Raw genomic sequence first — 24,353 nt, forward strand, 5'->3', positions numbered from 1 at the left:
ATGTACAGTATGTTCATTACATCACTAACAAGAGTTGATTTCAAAAGTGCACATAACATATATGTTATAACCTACCATAAGTATGTGTACATCATTAACATAAAATGAAACGAATGAAAAAAACATGAACAAAATTGATCGACATAATAAGAAATATATAAACTATATTTTAAAAATAACAATATGTACCTATATTTTGAATATTGTAATGAAATTGATGCAGTCGGAACTTGAGATGAAATTTTTATTGTCGAAAACTTAAGTTGTTAGATGGAATTTCTCACAAAATAATTAATAGTCAAAGTCACTGAAAGGAAAAATAGAAATGGATGAAACATGGCACTGACAAGTTTCCTCATCATACCGGCGAAAAACGGTAATGAAGGATATAAATGAAAATGGAAAAACAAAAAAACAAAAACAAAAAAAATTGGAGGAGAGACAAAAATAATGAAGCTAGAAGTATTAAATTGCCGTTTTACCACATCATGCCATTAGGTTTTCTCTTTGACAATGTAGCGCTCTCCCAAAATAGAGAATATCACCATGACCATTGCCCTTTTTAATTTTGGACGATGCAGCAAACGTATTGAAATGGAGCAAAAAAAAAAAAAAAATCGAATAAAATGAAGTAAATTCTGAAGACGGATTCCGACAAATATGAGTAGATGAAAAAACCATTATGTAATAAATATAATTATTTAGTAGAATATATTAAAGGATAACATTAGGGATTAGAAAACAATTAATTTGGGGCCACAAAAATTTAACCTTTGGAAAATCAAATTTGGAATATTAAATATTTTATATTTAAATAAAAACAATTTATATTAAATATAAATATGCCATAAATGAGGGTAAACTTGGTATTATGGAAATTTTTAAAATACATAAATCTAAAACTGAAAAATATTAAACATTGGACATTTGTGAAAATAAGTTTCCAAAATGATCGGTACAATGCATTATCTCAAAAGTTAAAATAGAGATTAGTACATTTACAGATCTTCTCGAGATTATAATTACATAAAGAGATTCATTTTCCCAAATTTACACTTTTGTCTTAAAATAAACATTTTTAGGATGAAACCCATCAACAATTTACCAATATATTTTTTTTATATACATTTAAATATTATTAAATTATGGAAATTCAAAATGGTTGATTTGGAAGGTTAAACTTTTAAATTCGTGATTTTATGCAACCTTAAACTTTCCTTAAAAAAAACTACCCAAATTTATTGACACTTCTCACCATTGTCTCATAATCTTTTTCATTCGAAAAAAACTACCCATGAAACTCTTGCTTCTCACCATTTTTTTCAGGAGAGCGTCACCCCGTTTAAAATTTTCTAAGTGTTTGAAGAATTTTTTTGTAGGTTTTAAAATTGATTAGGTAGGTTTTAAAATATGCTCGTCACTGCAGTTTGAAGAATTTTGGTCATCGATTTCATATGTTCGTCACTGATATAGTATTTTGGGCATAGAAGTTTTAAAAATTCTTTCAATAGGGTTGTTAATATAGGGCATTATCCTAGTCCGTTGATTTTTTTGGCTGAGATATAGGCGTATATACTTTATTGTTTATATATAATCTTGTCTGAGCTTGATTTATAGTTTATAGTCGGATATAGTTTATATCTCTAAATAAGTCTATAGCCGAAATTCGAATTTGTTGCATTTTGGAACACTAGACACTAGTCACGCAATCAAGAAATTTATCTTCTGTTAAACCAAGCACTAGATGGTGCATCTCAATCATGCATATCAATAGGTAACTTAACGAAGTCATGGAAATTCCATCCATTTGTTTCATTCTGCTAAGAAAGACTATTTTAAAAAGAATTGGACAAATTTGAATTAGTTTCTTTCTCCAAATAAGTCAAGGAATTATTGTTTTTTTAATGGGATATGGACGTATATACTTTATTGTTCATATATAATCTTACCGGAGCTTGATTTATAGTTTACATTTGTCGCTATGTCATCGCGACGCTGAGCGGCCCACGTCATCCCCTGAAGGGTCTTTTTCGAGATATGGGTTTGGAGTCGTCACCAATCATCTACGAGCTGTGATGGTCACCTATTTATAAAAAATTGGTCTACGAAAACATAATTTTTTGGTTTGAGAGTCGGTTGAGCATAGGAAATGTGTTACCACCCTACAACACCGGTTTGAAAACGGTACCATATTTTGTAAAAAAATATCCTCTTATTTTATTTCGTCCAAAACAAAATTATTTTGTGTTTTTATTTAAATGTCTCATACTTTATTACTTCACATCACTATAAATAATATGAGTTTTAATGTCGGACAGAAAAAAAAATACGGAGGAAACTATGACGGACAAAAAAACACGGAGGAAACAATGACGGACAATTTAAAAAATAAAAAAAGAAAAGAAATTATATTTCAATGTCGGGCAAGACCCGACATAGTAGATCATCATTTGGGCCCGCCATCAAAAGTGGCCCAAATTTTATTTTTAACCCTAACACTAACTTTCCACCAAATTTTGTGGTCTTTATCTCTCACCTCATTGTTGCTCGAAATAGGTAGAATAGAGAGTCTGGTGGCGACAGTCGAAGTCCACAGCTTCGATCGATGACGACAACAACATAGGATGGGGAACTCCATGGCTTCGATCGACAGCGACAGCAACGAGGACGTCGACCTCCATGGCTTTGATCGACGGCGGCATCCATCCCTTTGTGCAGTGGGTAAGTTTCTTATGAATGTCAGAATACTCCAATTGACTGTTTAGAATCTCTATTGCTTCATGATTTGTACTGACAAAGGGCTGCAATTTGTCTAGGGTTTGGTCGACACCCACCAACTGTTTTCGATTGTTTTGCATCCCCTGTTCATATGGCCTTTTGAAATTGTGGGTTTCATGGATACTGCTTTGTTTTTTTTTTCTCTTTTGGCCGTAAAGGATATTTTTGTGAGGAATGATTGAATTTTGTTTTGAGAAGCTGTGTTGTTCTTTTTCTGTGGAAATTGTAGTTAGGTTGAAGCTCGGTAAATTGGTAATAAAATCAAATAATACAAATTTGATTGTTTGCAAACTCGGACTCTGTGTTTTCACTTCTCATTTTTTTTTTTTAGTATAAATATCATTATGTTGTTCACTCATTTGAGATACTTGCACCTAAGGCCAAGCATGCAAATTTGTAGGTTTGGAATAATTAGAACCATTTCGTGTTATTCTTTTTGTGGTTCTCTTGGTTTCTTTGGCTTGTGTTTTTGTATTACTGAAATTGTCCATTTATTTTACTTCTCCAGTTTTATCTCTTACTAAACAATTGTATTTGGAGATGTCTTTGAAGATGATAGTTTATATTAATTGCTCTCCATATTTATGTCATATAATGTTGGTTTTTAATGGTCATGATGTTAGTTTACTTTCCATAGCATGTAAATTGTAATGTATGGCAATTTCTATATGTTAGTTTTATTTGCCCTTTGGGTTTGTGATTTTTTCTGCCTTATCATTTCCTTATGTTGGCAAAATTTGTTTCTTTACATTTTCTTTTCTTTTTCAAAATAAAACCAATTGGTCTTTTAGGATCATTTTGAAATGAATTTTGAACCAAATGGTTAGAATTTAGATAATAAAAAATATTTTAACAGGTTCTAAAAACACTTATAAAGTGTGGGGCATTTACTAGTTTTTCTTTCCAAAAGTACTTATAAGAAGTACTTTCATTAATATATATATATGTTTTCTAAAAAAAAAAAAAGACTATGATCCCTTAATAATTATCAAAACGGCCCTAAAATTTTCCTTTTATTTTCCTTATTCATCCGTTTAAAGTAAAACACATATTTTTTTATTAGATTTTAGTCTTTTTCAAAACCAAAAAAATAAGATGTCTAACAATTCATGAAGTGTCATTAGGTGTGGACAATGTGAGAGTCATGGTAGACATTGTCATTGGTGAAAATGCTATACACTACCAATTCCTATTAAGGGGGAGATAGAGACATTAAATCAAACCATTGGTAGCTTCGTGGCATGACCTCATAGACTAGTAATTTTAGATGAGGAGAAAAAGGTATGTCTTGTTCTAACTTGAGTGAGGTTTTAATCTTTCATTTGTTAAATGTTTGTAATTTTGTTTGTCAAAGGTTTCTTCTCCTCGAACGTCGAAGCCAATAACACAATCATCTAAACATATTGATGTCCATATGACTATTAAACTCCTAAATTAATATGTCATGCGTACGATGAACCACAAGGATGTCATTGGATTCAATATTGGTGATTACATATTTGGAAGAGAGAAGATCATTAGTTTAACACGTGATGACATCATGCAATACTGCGAGATGATTGAAATAGGCTATATGTGTGTGCTCACATACATTTCGTAAGTATATTAAATCTATTTCATATCTTAGATTCGTTAACTAAGAAGTTTAATGTTTTACAATTATATTTTTAGGTATCTTTTGAATGAATGTGAGGAGGAGACATGTAAGAAGTTCTTGGTGGTTGACCCAAACAACATTGTACCACAAATAATGTCTCAAGAAACTTGTTCCAGACATCTAGCCAATAGGTTAGACATGGGTAACTTAGAACAAGTAGTACTCATCCCACATAACAGTGGGTAAGCTAGCAATTTAACTTCATTTTACTTATTTATAGTTTCTTTTATCCATGCATGAATGATAATATTATCATGTTGGTTATTAATAGTTTTCATTGAAAGTTGTTTGTCATACATCTCTGAGAGAATTGTGTTTATGTATTGGACTATTTAAGAAGTAAGATTAAAGAAAATTATAAAGGAATCATAAACACGTAAGTGCCTTGAACTCTTATAGTTGAAATTTTTACAATTATGTTATTCTAATGTTTCAAATTATTTAGATTATTGAAAATGTGGCAAGCCAAACATTCTACTCAACAATCTCGCAGTACTACAATTTGGAAACCTGTGAAGGTAAATTTGCATAAATCATAACAATGTCGCAGTAAATTCTTTGTATAACTCATAATTTTGTTATTTTTCAAATTTTCATAGTGTCCTCGACAACTAGGTTCTATCGAGTGTGGGTACTATTTGCAAAAGTATATACGAGAAATAGTGCGGAACCCTTATGCTCCTATAACTGAACTTGAACGTATGATCATATACCTTTATGTGTTTATATATGATTTGTCATTATATTAGAATTGTCTTTCTTTTTCTTTTTTTTGTAGTTTAATACAAAAAGTGCCTATCAACAAGAAGAAATCGACGAAATTCGAATAGAATGGGCATCTTTTGTTGGACGATTTGTGTAGTACCTATGGATTCATTAGTTGTGTTTATTTCACTACAACAAATTTGCCTTTTCATGACGGGCATTGCCCGTCATTAAATAATAACCATGTCGGTCACTGACCGACATCTATACGAGTGTCCTTGTTTCCCTTTCATGTCGGACAGTTTTAAGGTCGGGCATTGCCCGTCATGTATATTCTCTTTTCATCCGGACATGGCCGTCATGAAAGGACTATTTTAAGGTCGGGCAGCGCACGTCATGTATAGCATTTTCCATGACGGACATGCCCGTCATGAAATGATAACCATGACGGGTGACAACCGACATTGTATGTGCATCATTGTTTGTACGTCATCGTATGTTCGTCATGGAATGACTATATTTCGTGACAGGCATTGACCGTCATTATTTTGTAAATAAATTAATTAAAAAAATATTTGGTTGCCCAGACGTGGCTAACCAACTTTATATATTTCCTTCAAACCTATGATAATATCTCAATATGCAACTAAAACTTTTAAGACATTCATCCATTATAAAACAATATCTATTATAAAACTTAACTAAAAAACTAACCTTAGACTCAAAACACAAATAATCAAAAGTACAAATTTCAACATAACCTGTCCACTTTTAGAATAACTAAAAACTAGCTAACAATATATCTCTCCCTTCCAACCTATTCTATAAAAGCTTAACAAAAACACAAACAATCAAAAGTAAGTACAAATTTCATCATGACCTCTCCAATTTAGAATATAACTCAAAACTAACCAACCAATATATCTTCTTCCAACCTATTCTCACAAAATAATTCTCAATATTATTGAAACTAAAAAACTAATAGGCAAGTAAAACTAATTTCAACATCATGATCTTCTAAAACTTAACTCAAGAACTAACCTTAAACTCAAAAAACAAATAATCAAAAGTACAAATTTCAACATAACCTCTCCACTTTTAGAATAACTCAAAACTAGCATTGTTATAAACAAAACAAATACTTCTATATTAACACCCTTCCACACAAGAACAAATGGGACCGCCCGTCCCTCCAACACTACATTCAGCATAAGAATCCAGACTTCTATATATTATAAACAAAACAATCCAACAGATTCAGCATCATCAGTCAAATACTTCTATAATAATCCAAAACTAATATGTTATGCAGTACCATATATACACCATTCAAACTTCTACATATTATAAACAAGACAAAGTATTTCTAATCTACCAAGTACTACACAGAAAGTAGTCTGAACCAAATACTTACATCAAATAAACACAACTAATGAATCCATAGGTACTACACAAATCGTCCAACAAAAGATGCCCATTCTATTCAAACTTCGTCGATTTCTTCTTGTTGATAGGCACTTTTGTATTAAACTACAAAGAAAGAAAAAGAAAGACAATTCTAATATAATGACAAATCATATATAAACACATAAAGGTATATGATAATACGTACAAGTTCAGTTATAGGAGCATGAGGGTTCCGCACTATTTCTCGTATATACTTTTGCAAATAATACCCACACTCGATAGAACCTAGTTGTCGAGGACACTATGAAAATTTGAAATATAACAAAATTATGAGTTATACAAAGAATTTACTGCGACATTGTTATGATTTATGCAAATTTACCTTCACAGGTTTCCAAATTGTAGTACTGCGAGATTGTTGAGTAAAATGTTTGGCTTGCCACATTTTCAATAATCTAAATAATTTGAAACATTAGAATAACATAATTGTAAAAATTTCAACTATAAGAGTTCAAGGCACTTACGTGTTTATGATTCCCTTATAATTTTCTTCAATTTTACTTCTTAGAGAGTCCAATACATAAACACAATATGGATGCATAAGGAAAATAAAAGGAAAATTTTAGGGCCGTTTTGATAATTATTAAGGGATCATAGTCTTTTTTTTAGAAAACATATATATATATATATATATATATATATATTAATGAAAGAACTTCTTATAAGTAGTTTTGGAAAGAAAAGCCAGTAAATGCCCCACACTTTATAAGTGTTTTTAGAACCTGTTAAAATATTTTTTATTATCTAAATTCTAACCATTTGGTTCAAAATTCATTTCAAAATGACCCTAAAAGACCAATTGGTTTTATTTTGAAAAAGAAAAGAAAACGTAAAGAAACAAATTTTGCCAACATAAGGAAATGATAAGGCAGAAAAAATCACAAACCCAGAGGGCAAATAAAACTAACATATAGAAATTGGCATACATTACAATTTACATGCTATGGAAAGAAAACTAACATCATGACCATTACAATCCAACATTATATGGCATAAATATCGAGAGTAATTAATATAAACTATCATCTTCAAAGACATCTCTAAATACAATTGTTTAGTAAGAGATAAAACTCAAGAAGTAAAATAAATGGACGATTTCGGTAATACAAAAACACAAGCCAAAGAAACCAAAAGAACCACAAAAAGAATAACACGAAATGGTTCTAATTATTCCAAACCTATAAATTTGCATGCTTGGCTTTAGGTGCAAGTATCTCAAATGAGTGAACAACATGATGATATTTATACTAAAAAAAAATGATGAGAAGTGAAAACACAGAGTCCGAGTTTCCAAACAATCAAATTTGTATTATTTGATTTTATTACCAATTGACCGAGCTTCAACCTAACTACAATTTCCACAGAAAAAGAACAACACAGCTTCTCAAAACAAAATTCAATCATTCCTCACAAAAATATCCTTTACGGCCAAAAGAGAAAAAAAAAAGCAGTATCCACAAAACCCACAATTTCAAAAGGCCATATGAACAAGGGATGCGAAACAATCGAAAACAGTTGGTGGGTGTCGACCAAACCCTAGACAAATTGCAGCCCTTTGTCAGTACAAATCATGAAGCAATAGAGATTCTAAAGAGTCAATTTGAATATTCTGACATTCATAAGAAACTTACCCACTGCACAAAAGGATGGATTCCGCCGTCGTCGATCAAAGCCATGGAGGTCGTCGTCCTCGTTACTGTCGCTGTCGATCGAAGCCATGGAGTTCCGCATCCTATGTTGTTGTCGCCCTCGATCGAAGCTTTGGACTTCGACTGTCGCCACCAGACTCGCTATTCTACCTATTTCACGCGACAATGAGGTGAGGGATAAAGACCACAAAATTTGGTGGAAAGTTAGTGTTAGGGTTAAAAATAAAATTTGCCAAATGATGATCTACTATGTCGGGCCTTGCCTGACATTGAAATATAATTTCTTTTCTTTTTTATTTTTTAAATTGTCCGTCATTGTTTCCTCCGTGTTTTTTTGTCCGTCATAGTTTCCTCCGTATTTATTTTTCTGTCCAACATTAAAACTCATTTGTTGTAGTGTTTGATGTAAGTATTTGGTTCAGACTACTTTCTGTGTAGTACTTGATAGATTAGAAATACTTTGTCTTCTTTATAATATGTAGAAGTTTGAATGGTGTATATATGGTACTGCATAACATATTAGTTTTGGATTATTATAGAAGTATTTGACTGATGATGTTGAATGTGTTGGATTGTTTTGTTTATAATATATAGAAGTCTGGATTCTTATGTTGAATGTAGTTTTGTTAGAGGGACGGGCGGTCCCATTTGTTCTTGTGTGGAAGGGTGTTAATATAGAAGTGTTTGTTTTGTTTATAACCATGCTAGTTTTGAGTTATTCTAAAAGTGGAGAGGTTATGTTGAAATTTGTACTTTTGATTATTTGGTTTTTGAGTTTAAGGTTAGTTCTTGAGTTAAGTTTTAGAAGATCATGATGTTGAAATTAGTTTTACTTGCCTATTAGTTTTTGAGTTTCAATAATATTTTGAGAAAGTTCCAATTCCCGTCATTGGAGATTTCAAAATAATTATTTAGTAACAAAAAATAAATTTTATTTTGAGAAACGTGGGTCATGAATATTAAAGTAGGGGTGTTCAAAAAACCCAACAACCCAACGAACCCGACTTAGCCTCGGTTTGGGTTGGGTTGGGTTGGGTTGGGTTCAATTAAACCTCGGTTTGGGTTGGGTTGAGAATTTCCCAACCCGATCGGATTGGGTCGGGTCTCGGGTTAGCCCTTAAAAAATTCGGATTGACCTAACCCAACCCGAATTAGCTTTATTTAATATATATATATATATATATATATATACATACATTTATTTATAATAAATATATAATACATTTATTATCTTCAATCTCAACCATTGGTTGAGTTTTAATCTCAACCATTCCTTTAACATTTAGGGTTTTCACCTTTCTTTTCTCATCTTCCTTCCTCCCTCGTTTTGACCTCCCTTATTTGATTAATCTAATCCTTAAGTTTTCTCTTCTCCATTATTGTCTCCTCGCTCAAGCTTCTCGCTGCACCCATCGTCGTCCCTGTAGTTCCGTCCCCACCCATTGCCCGCTGCACCCGTGGCTACCGCCGCCCTTGCATCCCGATCGCCACGGTGTGCTGCCCGTTGTACCCGTGGCTGCCGCTGCCCTTACGTCTCGTTGCAATAGTCGCCCCTACCCTCGTTGTCCCTTCGTAGACCTCCTTCACTACTGATTTGAAGTAGGGAGGAGGAATAAATCATCTCATTGTTTTCATTTCACGTACAAGATCTTCTTCACCGACATATGGTTTTTTTTTATAGGTTTTTCTTCTATGTTCTATGTTCTCTCCTTTGGCACTATGCTACTCCCTCTCTTAAATAAGCACGTAACCTAACGGTAAAATATAATAGTCAAAATAATTTTAAAAAAAAGAGAGAGGAGGAGGGAGGAAAAGAAGGAGGAAGGAGAGGAATTTTGACGAGGATGAAGATTTAGGTAAAAAAAAAGGAAAAGCTTTATTTAAAAAACAAAATTTTATTTACAACTGTAGTTTGTGTTGCCCTAAACTCGTAGTTTATAATTATGTAAAAACAGATTTATATTCAATAAAATTATGTTTTCATATTCAATCAAATTGTTGTTGAATTTATTGTTCAAATCCAATAAACTAAACATCCAATGTTATTTTCATGTAACCGGAACAGTATATATATTGGGTATATATAGTTTATATTTGATATATCCTCGATATACAAGTGGATAATGTCCTTTGAATAACCTAAAGGATCTATAGTATATGGATAAGGTCGGGTACCTTATCTTGGCAACACTATGAATACGACCCACTTTGTAAATGTTACAAATGACTCGATCCAGGTCGTTCGTGTGGAGACATGCGAGTGGGGGTTTTCTTATACAATGAGTTTGTATAAGACCGGAATTCAAAATAGCCAATCTTTAGATGTAACACCGTTGATTAATAGATTGCTATTTCATAGGATGACTAAGCAACTCATTCTCAATCCTGAGTGAGTTATGGACTCCGCCCGTGAGGACTCGTTCTTTGATCTATACGAGTGAGAGTGGCCCAAGTCGTCGACTCGATATTCCTACATTTTGGGGATGAGAACGAGTGGGGAGCTGGAAACATAACTTTACAAGATGATATTCACTCCTCCCCGACTTTAGGGGAGTATATGAGTGTTTCATTTAGTGTTGACTCTGGGACTTCAACAACGGGCCCCACCCTCTCACTGGTCCAAGAGGGACCTCCGGTTGTTGGTCGGACCATAACCGGGATGTTCATTAGAGGAGTAGTGGTATTTAAGAAGTAAGATGTAACTTAGGGGTAAAACGGTAATTTGACCCAGCTTGAGTTACGAGCACTCGTGAAGGATTAACTTGCCATTAATGGTTGTATATCCATGGACACGAAAAACATTTTGCAATAAGAAGAGTGCAGCTACGGGTCTTTAATGGAATGACCCCAAGTTAACGAATGTTGATTAACTCGATTAATGAATTTGACTAATTAATCTCGTATCGTTGGAGCTTCTGATCTGTACATCCATTAGGTCCCCTTGCTAGCTCAAAATGAGTAAAACAAAGATCAAGTTTCTTGGAAAATTTTGAGATGTTTAAATTGCTCAAGATATTATAATATATGGTTAATTCTAAATTGAAACTATATATTATGAGAGAAATTATTTGAATGAGATTCAAATAAAAATCAATATGAATAGGACTCGTATTAAAACTATAGGTAAAAAATAATATGCATAAGATGTACATTACAACTATAGGTTATACGAGAGAAATGCTTTAGAATATAATTTTATTTTGGTAATTAATAATTAAGTGTTAATTATTTATTTAATTAATATATATATATATAATTAATTTTTAATTAGATTAATAATTAATTAATTAATAAGATTAATTAATTTATATATATTATTATTTATTATTAATATTAATATTAATATAATTAATATTAATTAATATTAATATTAAACACTCGCCAACTTAATTGCAGGGGAGTGGGAGGGTAGTTATGACGTGGGGAGTTACCCCAGGTCATTCTTCGTTTTTGTTTTATATAGAGTGGTTCTTTAAAACAAAAACGGATGAATTCCCCTGCATTTTCTCTCTAGGAATAAGTTATTTCTCTCTAAAAAAATTTATTTTGTTTCCAAGCTATTATTCCCACAAGCAAGCTCGTCGTTCCCAGAGGATAGCGGGAAGATCAATCGTGGTGTTCGTTGGTGATTGCTTGAGGAAAGGTTCTTCTAATGTAAGTTCTTTTCCCCTGTGTTTTCTTTTTCAATTGTGTGTCTTTTGTTCCTCAAAATTCAAGAACAAGTTCTCTGTTTCCACTGCGGGAATAACGTCCCTTCATAATATACACTATGTATTTGATATATAGTATATATTTAATATACACAATATATATTTGATATACAATGTATATATTTGATATACAGTATATATTCGATATACAAGTGGATATTATGTTCCAGTAATAACCTAAATGGTCTGTAGTACATGGATAAGGTTGGGTACCTTATCTTGGTAACACTATGGATACGACCCACTTTGTAATAGTTACAAACGAATTTATCCAGGTCGTTCATGTAGAAACATGCAAGTGGGGGTATCCTATACAATGAGTTTGTACAAGATTGGACCGCGAAATAATTAAACATTTGGCTCTAACAATGTTATTCAATATATTGTAATCTCATAGGATGACCAGGTAATTCGATCTTAATCCTGAGCTAGTTATGGACTCCTGCCTACAAAGGATCATCATTTGATCTGTATGGGTGAGAGTGACCTGGGTTGCCGACTCAATAATCCTACAATTTCGGAGACGAGACCGAGTGGGGAGCTGGAAACATAATTACGCAAGATGGAATTCACCCCTTCCCGACTTTAGGGAAGTAGATGAGTGTTCCCTTACATGCTGACTACGAAGGTTGAACGAGGGGCCCCACCCTCTCACTAGCCCGAGAGGGACTTCCAGTTATTGGTCGAACCATAACTGGATTGTTCATTAGAGGAGCAATGATATTTAATTAGGAGCAAGATGTAACTCAAGGGTAAAATGGTAATTCGACCTAGCTAGAGTTACAAGCACTCGTGAAAGATTGACTTGACGTTAATAGTTGTACATCCATGGACACAAAAATATTATGCAGTGAGAAGAGTGCAGCTGTAGGTCTTTAGTAGAGTGACCTGCAATTAACAAATGTTGATTAACTCGGTCAATGAGTTTGACTGATTAATCTCGTATCGTTAGAGCTTCTGATCTGTAGGTCCATTAAGTCCCCTTGCTAGCTCACAACGGGTAAAACAAGGATCAAGATTCTGAGAGAATTTGAAATGTTCAAATTACACATCAGGGAATATATATATAGTTTATTTTTTTTTTAATAAAGATTCAATAATTAAACTATATGTTATGAGAGAAATATTTGAATAGAATTCAAATAATTAATATGAATTCGACTCATATTAAAACTATAGGTTATACAAGAGAGATGCATTTGAATATCATTCAAATATATAGTTATAATTAATTGTTAATTATTTATTTATTTAATTAATATTTGGATTTAAATTAATTAATTATTAATTAAATTTATTAAATTTATTAATTAGATTAATAATTATTAATTAGATTAATAATTATTAATTTGATTAATATTTAATAATTAAATTAATTAATTGTTAATTGATTTAATTATTTTGTTTATTATTAATTAAAAAGGAGATCATATCCAGATGGCTTTGAGATTTCCCCTAGATTCAAGAGAAGATATCCTATATCCACAAGGATAAGATATCCTAATGGTCTTAGTATTTTCTCTCTCTATAAATATAACACTGAGCTGAATCCTAAAGGTATGAAAAGGCTAAAAATTTCTCAACTCTTTTACTCTCTCAATCCCTTGCAATTGGATCCCACAATCTGGATTCTCGACCGAGAGACATAGCAAGGAAGATTAAGTGGTGTTGTCTCATTGGAATTACACGAAGAAGAGTCTTCAAAGGTAAAATTAAACATTCTTCTCTATTTTATATTTTTATGTGTTTTAAATTTTAAAAGAAATTCAAGAACGTGTTCTATTGCTTCCGCTCCGGGTTTCACATCCCTTTCAGATGCATTGCGCTATTGCTCCTATGGGCGATATCCAGGAGTCAGCCTGGGAGATGGTTCGTTGAGTATTTGGCGACAGGTAGGTCTTGGGCCGTTTTAGCATTCGGGAGGAATGTCGCGATGGAGCTTTCGAGACAGTGTCGGTGAGTTCCACCTCCCCTTGTCTTTATTTATTTACCCCTGTTCACATTATGACGCCTCCTCTAGGTTGTTTCTGTCAGCTGGCTGGTCGCTTCCACGCCCTTTCCCTAGCTTTCCAAGATGAGTTCGCAGCTAGGACGGTTTGGGAACAGGAGCATGAGGCTGAGGTCAAATGCCTTTGTACTTCGTTGAGCGAGGCCGGCCAATTGATCCTTACACATGTTGAGGCTGTGCATTTACAGTCAGAGAAGAAGAGTGCTCGAGAAGACACTTCGTGCGTAGAGGCGAGACGACCTTTTCCACATCGAATTGGATCGTACTTAGCATCGGGCAATTGTGCCCGAGGCACGTATCAGCGACCCTGGAAGAGAGGCACAGTCTTGCCTTGCCCAAATCGCCGAGTCTAAGTCCCACACGAAGAAGCTCGTGAAGGATTTAAAGATGCTTTGGGTCGAAGTTGTGTCCCGTGACACCAGGATCACCGATCTAGAGTCGTGGCTTTCAGAGGCTGAGGAGACGTTTCTTAAGGTGGAGGAAGGGCAGACTATGGCAGAGTTTGACCTTGTGAGGTCTAGAGAGGCCAAGGGCACGACTTTGGATTACCCGGGGCGAGAATCTGCTCGGGCCGCTAGTTTTGATGCTACCCTGGCTAGTGCCGAGCACTCCCAAACCCAGACTCATGAGGAGTTACAATCGATTAAGGCGATTCTGGATGAGTCGGAGCTCTTAGAATCTCACTTCCACTGCTCTGCTAGCTTCCGCCCACTAGAGAGAGAACTTCAGCAAGTGTGAGGGGATTTTATGAGGGTCCGCCTGCAAAGCCAATTATGCCTTCGAGAGTTTCGGATCTACTCCGAGTAGTCGTGACTCCGAGGAGTATCTTCAACATCTCATCTCTAAGGGCTATTCTTATCACGATACGCTGGATGAGACAACTACTCATTTTGCTCCCTCTACCCTTTAGGTTTAATTACTTATTTGTATGGGCCCTATGTTTGTCACCTTTCTGCATCTTGTAATTGATGTTGATTTTAATGATGGACTTTTGTTGCCACACCCCTTGTTTGTTTCTTTTTTCTTCCATTTTGATCCCCCAGTGGCATCTCCATTGCGTTCGTGGCAGTGAAGTCACTGCTACTTTTCTTTGAGGTTTTCAAAAGTCTCAGGAAAGATTGAGGGCGCTTGCAGAACATTATATGTTTAGGTGAGTGAAAATACATAGTGATTTTCAGGGGTCTGGGGGACGTCAAGGGACTGCTCCACAGGTGCCCTAGCCTTGGTTGGCTTCATGAAACTCGGAGTGTTCCTGTATAGCTTGGGATTGTTCAAGTAAGGTTCCAGGCAAGCTTCTCTACTGGGGACAAGGCTTTGGAACATCAAATCTCCAGAGGTCTGCTCTCGGCTGAGTAGATGTAGGAGGTCTAGACTCGAAGGTAGCCTTGGAACTTTGAGTGTTCTCGAAAGGAAATGATAGCATTTGAGTAGTAGCCCTGGCTGGCTTCTCTACTCAGGAAAGTGCCTTGGAACATCAGGACTCCAGAGGTCTGCTTGCAACCGAGTAGATGCCACGTAGGTGATCTAAACTTGGGGGCAACTTTGGAACTTTGAGTGTTTCCGCAAAGCAACGATTACGTCTGAGTGGGAGCCCTAGCCGACTCATCTACTCGGAAAAGTACCTTAGAAAATTAGGTTTCCAGTGGTCTGCGTGCCGAGCAGAGCCACACAGGCGGTCTAGACTCGGGGGAAGCATTGGAACTTTGATTGTTTCAGAAGGCAAGGATCGCGTCAGAGTGGGAGCCCTAGCCAACTCACCTACTCGGGAAATGACCTTGGAACATAAGGTCTTCAAAGGTCTGTGCACGGCCGAGCAGATGCCACATAGGCGGTCTGGACTCGAAGGCATCCTTAGAACTTTCAGCATTCCCGCAAAGCAAGCATCACGTCCAAGTGGGAGCCCTGACTGGCTCCTCTACTCGGGAAAGTGCCTTGGAACATCAGGTCTCCAGGGGTCTGCGCACGGCTAAGCATATGCCACGTAGGTGGTCTGGACTCAGGGGCATCCTTGGAACTTTAAGTGTTTCTGCAACGCAAGGATCGTGTCCGAGTACGAGCCCTAGTCGGCTGTTGCGCCTCTGCTTAATAGCTAGAGGGTAAGTACAAGTGCACACTGTCACAAGTAATAATATGGAAGTATTCCAAATTCGTCTCCATGGGGACTAGTTTTCTTTTAAAACCGCTTGAATGAGCAATCAAGTTTGGGAATAAAAATTGGTGGAATTGTTGGGAACACGAATTAGAAACACGGAAATTAAAAGGCCAACCCCCTACTTAGATTTAGTTATAAAAGATGAATTACACCTATCAAATGTGCCCGTAATTAAACTCAATTTATGCAAACTGGTTCAATCTTCTTTTCCATACCGCTTTTGGTTTGTTTAGAAGCTTAGGCTAGTGTTTACATATGTTTATGCAACTCTAGAATCCTAAATAAATCAAGTTCGAACTTACGTTTTAACGGGTAAAAGAGCCTATGTCTACAATCTTGTTTTAGTTCTTATTTCTAAGTAACTTCCTGTTTTACATTGATGAGATCCGTTTGACTCTAACATTTTTCAGAATTAAATTCAAACTAATGTGATTTAAACAAGTGGCCAACAAGAAAATCAACTGGATAAATTGTATCAATCAAGATAAAAACAAAAGGAGCGTAATACGGCGTGCTCACTAATAGATGTAATTTATAATGATAAGAACTAAAGCATTCGTAGGAGGGTTGAAGAAATAATTTAGCTATTCATGGAAGTAAAATAAATGATAAAACAAGAGAAGATAACAAAGTGATGCATTTTTTTATTGAAATGGAAAGGAAAGTACAAAATTAGAACAAATAGAATTGAAATAAAATAAACAAAGAACAATTGCAGAAAATTAAATAAAGAACCAAACTGAAATGTTATAATAAAAACTCAAAAACTAAAGTTGATAACAATTGGAAGGGAATAACTAAAACATGGAATCAAAATGAAATGTCTTGGACTGATGCTTGGATGCTTGTTTCATAGGCCATGGAGGTAACGAGATGTTGAGAAATGCATGGGAGGTTGGAACCAAATGAGGTTGTAGAGATTTTAGGAACTAATAACAAATATTGGACCAATTACTTGGTCAAAAGTTGTTATCCCCGTGTTGACAATCTAGGCATCCAATGTGGCTGGAGTATTGTGAAGCTGGAATTTCAAAGTAACTTGGATGGTTCATTCCTCTAGTAAGCTACAATTTCTGGTCGTGCGAAGTGTCTGACATATTATGATCATAAATCTTCACTTTTCTTTACAAAATAAGCATTTTTACCCAAATTAGCCTTCATTTACCTATAATTGAATTCCAAAGTCTCTGATCACAAATTATGCACATTTTTCTAAATTGTATGCATGAACATACATTTTTCATCCCAAATATAAGTTACTTAAGCATGCAAACCTACACTTTTTAGGCCTCTAATCAAGGCTTATCACCGGCTCTTCTACTCGAGAAAGTGTCTTTGAACATCAGGTCTCCAAAGGTCTGCACACGACAATCCAGATGCCATGTAAGTGGTCTGGACTCGGGGGCAGCATTGGAACTTTGAGTGTTCCTGCAAGGCAAGGATCGTGTACGAGTTCGTACCCTAGCCGGCTCCTGTAATCGGGAAAGTGCCTTGGAACATCGAGTGATACACGACAACCCAAGCATATTGGACTACTCGAGCCACAAGCCACTTGAATCCAATTGTATAGATGATTCAACCTGGAAGGCTAAGAATTAGAAGGATTACCTTGATCAGACAAAATACTCACTATGCTCAAAGCCATAAACACTCCACGAGTTTGGTGATCAACCAAACAAGCATGCTTCGAGGGTAAAAATATGGATTCCTAAGTTCAACCACACAAAGGAAAACAATATTTGGGGGAGGGGGGTTGCATAATGCAAGGGTGAATTCCAAAGATAATTCCAAAGATGATTCAAAACAAAGGGGTACATGCCTATATATAAACTAAGGCCCATGGCCTTTTAAAGAAAATAACAAAATTAAAAAGAAATTAAAAATGATAAATTCCAAAAATGTAATAAACTTGTCTAAAAGTGAAATTGTTTTTTATAAATCTAAAAGAAATAAATCAAAATAAAATCCCTTAAAATATCTCAAACAAATAAGGAAAACCATTCCTAATTTGCTTCGAGTGGGCAGCAAGGCAAGCTAGGGGCACCCATGGGATGGCCGGGGCACGCGAGCAGGGTTGGTGCTGGAGGCGCGTGCCTGGGCGGTGGGTGAGGAGCGCAGGCGTGGGCAGCAGAGGCTTGCGCATGGGACTAGCGGGTGAGGTGCGTGTTGCAGGGCTGACGTGCTCGCGAGTGCTGGGCATGAGGCGGTAGGGAGCACATCTGGGCGTGCGGTAGGGAACGTGCATAAGGACGCTGGCGATAGGCAGTGGCTGGGACGTGGGTAGGGCGTTGTGATGTTAGCTCGCTCTGGGCAAGGCGCTTACTAGGTTAGAACTGCAGGTGGGCGGCCTAGCGGGTGATTAGCGCGCGCGTTGGGGCGTTGGCCGCTGGCATCAGGCGAACGCGGATGCTGGTAGGGCCGCTGGCCTGTTATGAGGTTAGCACGGCAGGAGCGCGCGTGCTATGGTAGCACTAGGGAGTGCGTGGGCGCTGTCGGCAGGTGGGGGCACTGGCGTAGGCGTGCGTGGGCTGGAAGTTAGCGGGCAAGCGCGGGGCAACATCTTGTGCCGTTAGCCCACCGTTGGTGGTGTAGGTGCATGCGCGGAAGGCGCTTTCGTGCGTGCATGGGTCTGTCCATGGGATGTTGGAGCGCACTTTATAGAGTTGAGTGTGCGGTGGTGCTCTCCTCTTCTCATGATGTGGTTCCAAGGACTTCGTGCCAAATATGATCGTATCATCTCCTCCATGAAATGGATTCATCCTCGAATCAATATTGTAGCCTACACATAAAGAAAGCAAATTAGTTTTTTCCAAATCATAACTTTGTTGAGAAAACTTGAAATCTTGTGATAATGATTCTCCTATTAGCTTCCCTTTGAATGTCCCTTTAAAGCACTGTCATTCTTTCCAAAAATGTTTCCAAACTCAATCGCTTGGTTTGTTGACATTATGCTTGAAATTCCTTGTCCTCCATTTGTTGCTTGGCATTTGAATTAACCAACATAGCAATTGGTGGTCTCGGCCATGGTATTGTTTAGAGGACCTTTTGAACAAGTATTTCTCCATGATTCTTGGCCACAACACTACTTGCTCATGATCACGTACACAAAAAGGAATCAAGTTAGTATCTTCAAATTTATTAATCTTAGACTTACCTTGTAGGGTGATCTCAAAATCATGTGAAGATGGTAGGATGAGTCCATGAATCTCCATCTTGATACCATTGCATAAATCTTAGAAGGATACAAACATTTGAATAAGACAAGTGATTTTGAAGGTACGGATCCTTCTCCAATAGTCCCTTAAGATTTGGCTTGTGAGGCACAATAGTGTGAACCATTCTCTTTTTCTTTTTTTTATTTCCGTAGCTACTTTCTTTCAACTCATCTTTTCCTTCTCTGATACTTTCCAACTCACATTCAACTTGTGAATCTTCATGAATTTGTGGTACAAGCATGGATACTTCATAATCACAATAAATTTCAGTAGCTAAAGGATTAGGAATGTGGTGCATAGAATCACAAGGGACCTTATTAGTACTCTTCTCCTCGACAAGTGGCAAAACATCATGAATTTCCTTATTATCAATTGGAATAGTGATGTCATGCATGGTCTTACAACTTTTAGTTCAATACTTTTCTTTTCAACCATAGGAATAGAATCACTTAAGTCATTGTAATCAAGTAAAATATCATCAACATGCATACCATCGCAAGACAATTTATAGTCAACCTCATTTGAACTTACCTTGAGGCTCTTGACCTTCTCACCTTGGTTGGGGGCACTTACCTTTTCCTCCTGGATGTTGGTAGCCTCCTTGATTTCAACCTCTTTCATTCTTTCCTCTAAGTTGGTAGCCTCCTTGGTTGTGAACTCCTTTATTCTTTCCTCCAATTTTCTTTGGTCAATTTACACTTCTTTTGGAGGTAAGGAAAGTAATGTGGTTTTCTTGCCATTGTTTTCAAATGAGTACTTGTTATGAAAACCATCATACTTTACCTTTTTGTCATATTGCCACGGTCTTCCAAATAAAAGGTCACAAGCATGCATAGGTATGACATCACAAATAATCTAATCTTTATATCTACCTATCGTAAAAGGAACTCTAACTTGACTTTGGACCTCTATTTCACCACTACTAGTTAAACCTTGCCAATTATATGGACATGGATGTGGTGTGGTGGCTAAGTTCAATCTATCTACTATATAGGTGCTAATCACATTAGTGTAACTACCACTATCAATACAAACACTATAAGGTGTGGTATTTATTATGCATCTAGTGTAAAAAAGATTATCTCTATGTTCCTCCAAGGAATCTTCCCTAGATTGTGCATTAAGAGATCTCCTAGCATCTAATGAATACTTACAAGGTGGACTTATGCCTTCTCCTTGGGAGTTGGTAGTGGCTTCTTGTGGAATCTTCCTTCTTAGCTCCATAACTACACAAGCAAAGTGTTAGAAATAACAATAAAGAAATGCTCACTCACTCCCTTACTTGACCTCTCGGCTTCTCTCATTTTTGGTAGGGTGGATGTTGGTGTTGATACCCTCTTGGAGATGCTCAGTTGATTGCTCGTGGCGAATCGGCTCTTGAATAAGCAAGCACAAGCCTACAAGCAATTTGTGCAAAAATACATTTTTTTTTTTGGACTAAGGGTTAATGGTATAGATGATACCAAAGACAAGAATCAAATGGTGGCAAACAATTACCAAATGATCTATCATAAGGAAATAAGACAAGATATAAACAAGGAAAGATGAGATGAAAACCTTGAGCCGAATGCTTTTGGTACTAAGGACTCAACAACAATATACAAATTGATGTAAAAACTAAACATAGAAAAACTATGCAATAAAAATCAATGAAAACAAAAATTAACTCTAAAGATGTACAAAATCCTACTCATAGTGCAAACAAACACAAAAGATTTTCTTACCAACAAAACAGTAACCTTTGCGACAAGAGGGGTAACCTTGTGTGAAGGGTGCGTGCTGTGTATAGTTCAGATTAGGCTTAAACCAGTGGCAAACTGAAGCAGAAAGAGTGTACTGAAGGTATGTGGGCTGCCAAATGGTTTGGAAATCGTTCGGAGGGGCTGCTCTCTGAAAGAAGTCTGGGGCTGCACAAAACAGGCTCTCTCGGGTGGCCCAGTGGACTAGGCGATTGTCCTCCTTCTTTTGGGCTATCCAAAGTGGTCAAAATAATCCAAAAATATTTTTATATCAAAGAATAAAGAATATTAGGATAACTTGCGAAAAAGAAATCGATTTGGAGATTTGATGGCCCAAAGATTTTCTCCAAAATTGTCTGGCTTCAAATATGGAAAATTTTCTGCCAAGCCACCTTCTCTTCTAACACCGATAAATTTCAGTTCAAACCTTGGATGGCTGCAATCTTTATATCCCTAGAAATTTCTTTCAAAGACCTTCAATTTGGCATCTGATTTCACAATAAACAACAAAAAGTTCAGATATATAAATCGTTGAAGTTGGGATTGTGTTCTCTCAGCGGCTGTAGAATTTCCAGAAAACAATGTTCACGAAAACCTTGATAACTTCCAAACCATATATTGAAAATTATTGATTTTGCGTTCTTTCGAAAGTTAACTTAGAGACCTTTCGAATGACACCAATTTCACTCAATTTAGACTTTCGAGAAAAAAGTTATGGATTTTTTAAGTTGGCTCTCGGTTTCTGCTCTCTGCAGGTTTCTCTCAAGTTTTGGGGTTCGAGGAAAATTGATAACTTTGGCTATAGGGCTCGGATTAAAGTGAAACTTTGTTTGATGGAAATCTTTTGAGGTGTTGAACACAAACAAATAAATTGTGTACACTTTAAAGTAATTTTCAAACTAAAAATTCTTTGCAAGAATGATATATCAAAAGGCATGCGAAAGACATGAACGATGGATGAATTTTTTTGTAAGATTTTTCGAATAAGGAAAAGTAAAGATAATGACAAGAAATTTAAAGATAGAAAAATAACATACATCCCAGTCTAGAGCCTAAGCTCTGATACCAAATGATATGTGACAATTCAAGCGTATTGGACTACTCGAGCCACAAGCCATTTGAATCCAATCGTATAGATGGTTCAACCCGAAAGGCTAAGAATTAGAGGGATTACCTTTGCAATCAATTACCTTGAGTAGATAGGATACTCACTATGCTCAAAGCCAGAAACATTCCACGAGGGGAGGGGAGGGGAGTTTGCACACGGCAAGGGTGAGATAACACTCAATTTCTATTCAAATGATTATTCCAAAGATAATTCAAAACAAAGGGGTACGCACCTATATATAGGCTAAGATCCATGACCTTTTAAGAAAAATAACAAAATTAAAAAGAAATTACAAATTATAAATTCCTAAAATGTAATAAACTTGCCTAAAAGTGAAAATAAATTTGATAAATGTAAAAGAAATAAATCAAAATAAAATCCCTCAAAATATCTCAAACAAATAACGAAAACCTTTCCTAATTTCGTTGGAGTGGGCGACAAGGCAACCTAAAACCCATGAGGTGGCCGAGGACGCGCAGGCAGGGCTGGTGCTGGGCGCGCGCGCATGGGCGGTGGGTGAGGTGCGTAGGCGTGGGCAGTAGGTGTTGGGTGTGTTGCCCTAAACTCGTAGTTTGTATTTTGTAAAAACATATGTCTATTTAATAAAGTTTTATTCAATAAATTTGTTGTTGAATCATAGCTTTGCATTGTCCAAAATCCAATAAACTAAACATCCAAGGTTATTTATGATGTAATCGGGACAGTATATATACTGGGTATATAGTTGATATACGGGGTATATATTTGATATACCTCTGATACATGAATGGATAATGTCCCGTGAATAACCTAAAGGGTCTATAGTATATGGATAAGGTTGGGTACCTTATCCTGCCAACACTATGGATACGACCCACTCTGTAAAGGTTACAGACGACTCGATCCAGGTCGTTTGTGTGGAGACATGCGAGTGGGGGTATCCTATACAATGAGTTTGTATAAGACCGGACCACGAAATAGGCAATCTTTAGATGTAACACCGTTAACTAATAGGTTGCTATTTCTTAGGATGACTAGGCAACTCATTCACAATCCTGAGTTAGTTATGGACTCCTACCCGTGAGGGCTCGTCCTTTGATTTGTATGGGTGAGAGTGGCCCGAGTCACCGACTCAACCTTCCTACCATTTTTGGGACGAGACCGAGTGGGGAGCTGGGAACATAACTTCACAAGATGGAATTCACTCCTCCCCGACTTTAGGGGAGTAGATGAGTGTTCCCTTAAATGCTGACTCCAGAACTTGAACAAGGGGCCCCACCCTCTCATTGGCCGAGAGGGACTTCCGGTTATTGGTTGGACCATAATCGAGTTGTTCATTAGAGGAGCAGTGGTGTTTAAGGAGTAAGATGGAACTCAGGGGTAAAATAGTAATTTGACCCATTTTGAGTTACGAACACTCGTGAAGGATTGACTCGTCATTAATGGTCGTATATCCATGGACACGAAAACATTCTTCAGTGAGAAGAGTGCAACTGTGGGTCTTTAGTGGAATGACCCGTAGTTAACGAATCTAGATTAACTCGGTCAATGAGTTTGACCGATTAATCTTGCATCGTTGGAGCATCGGATCTATAGGTCCATTAGGTCCCCTTGCTAGCTCATAACGGGTAAAACGAGGATCAAGTTTTTGGAAGAATTTGAATTATTCAAATTACTTAGGGGATTATATGTATATTGATACATTATAATATATAGTTAATTGTAAATTAAAACTATATATTATGAGAGATATTATTGGAATGAGATTCAAATAAAATTAATATGAATAAGATTCATATTAAAACTATAGGTTAAAAATAATGTGAATAAGATGTACATTAAAACTATAGGTTAAAGGAGAGAAATGTTTTAGAATATGATTCTAATTTTATAATAAATAATTAACTGTTAATTATTTATGTTTATATATATTTATTAATTATTAATTGGATTAATAATTAATTATATTTATTAATTAATTTGATTAATTAATTATATATATATATTAATTATTATATATATATATTATATTATTAATAATAATAATAATAATAATAATAATAATATTAAACTCCCCTGCAATATTGCGGGGGAGTGGGAGGTTCCTGTTACCCCACGTCATTGTTCTTCTTCTTCAAGGGTTGGAGAAAACAGAACAGATTTAGGAAAAAAAACTCCCATTTTGA

At 36.0% G+C, this 24,353-nt stretch overlaps 1 protein-coding gene across 1 annotated transcript; it reads left to right on the forward strand.

The window, feature by feature from the left end:
* Nucleotides 1–4,231: 4,231 nt before the first annotated feature.
* LOC148210205 (uncharacterized) lies at nt 4,232–5,297 on the forward strand. Its single transcript, XM_088126240.1, is given in 6 exon segments — nt 4,232–4,374; nt 4,450–4,617; nt 4,707–4,811; nt 4,881–4,953; nt 5,035–5,154; nt 5,214–5,297. Coding segments are annotated over 6 exon segments (693 nt in total).
* Nucleotides 5,298–24,353: the final 19,056 nt, after the last annotated feature.

Source organism: Momordica charantia, assembly GCF_013281855.1.
Source record: "Momordica charantia cultivar OHB3-1 chromosome 7 unlocalized genomic scaffold, Mcharantia_2.0 BLBB01000007.1, whole genome shotgun sequence".
Classification (NCBI taxonomy): domain Eukaryota; kingdom Viridiplantae; phylum Streptophyta; class Magnoliopsida; order Cucurbitales; family Cucurbitaceae; genus Momordica; species Momordica charantia.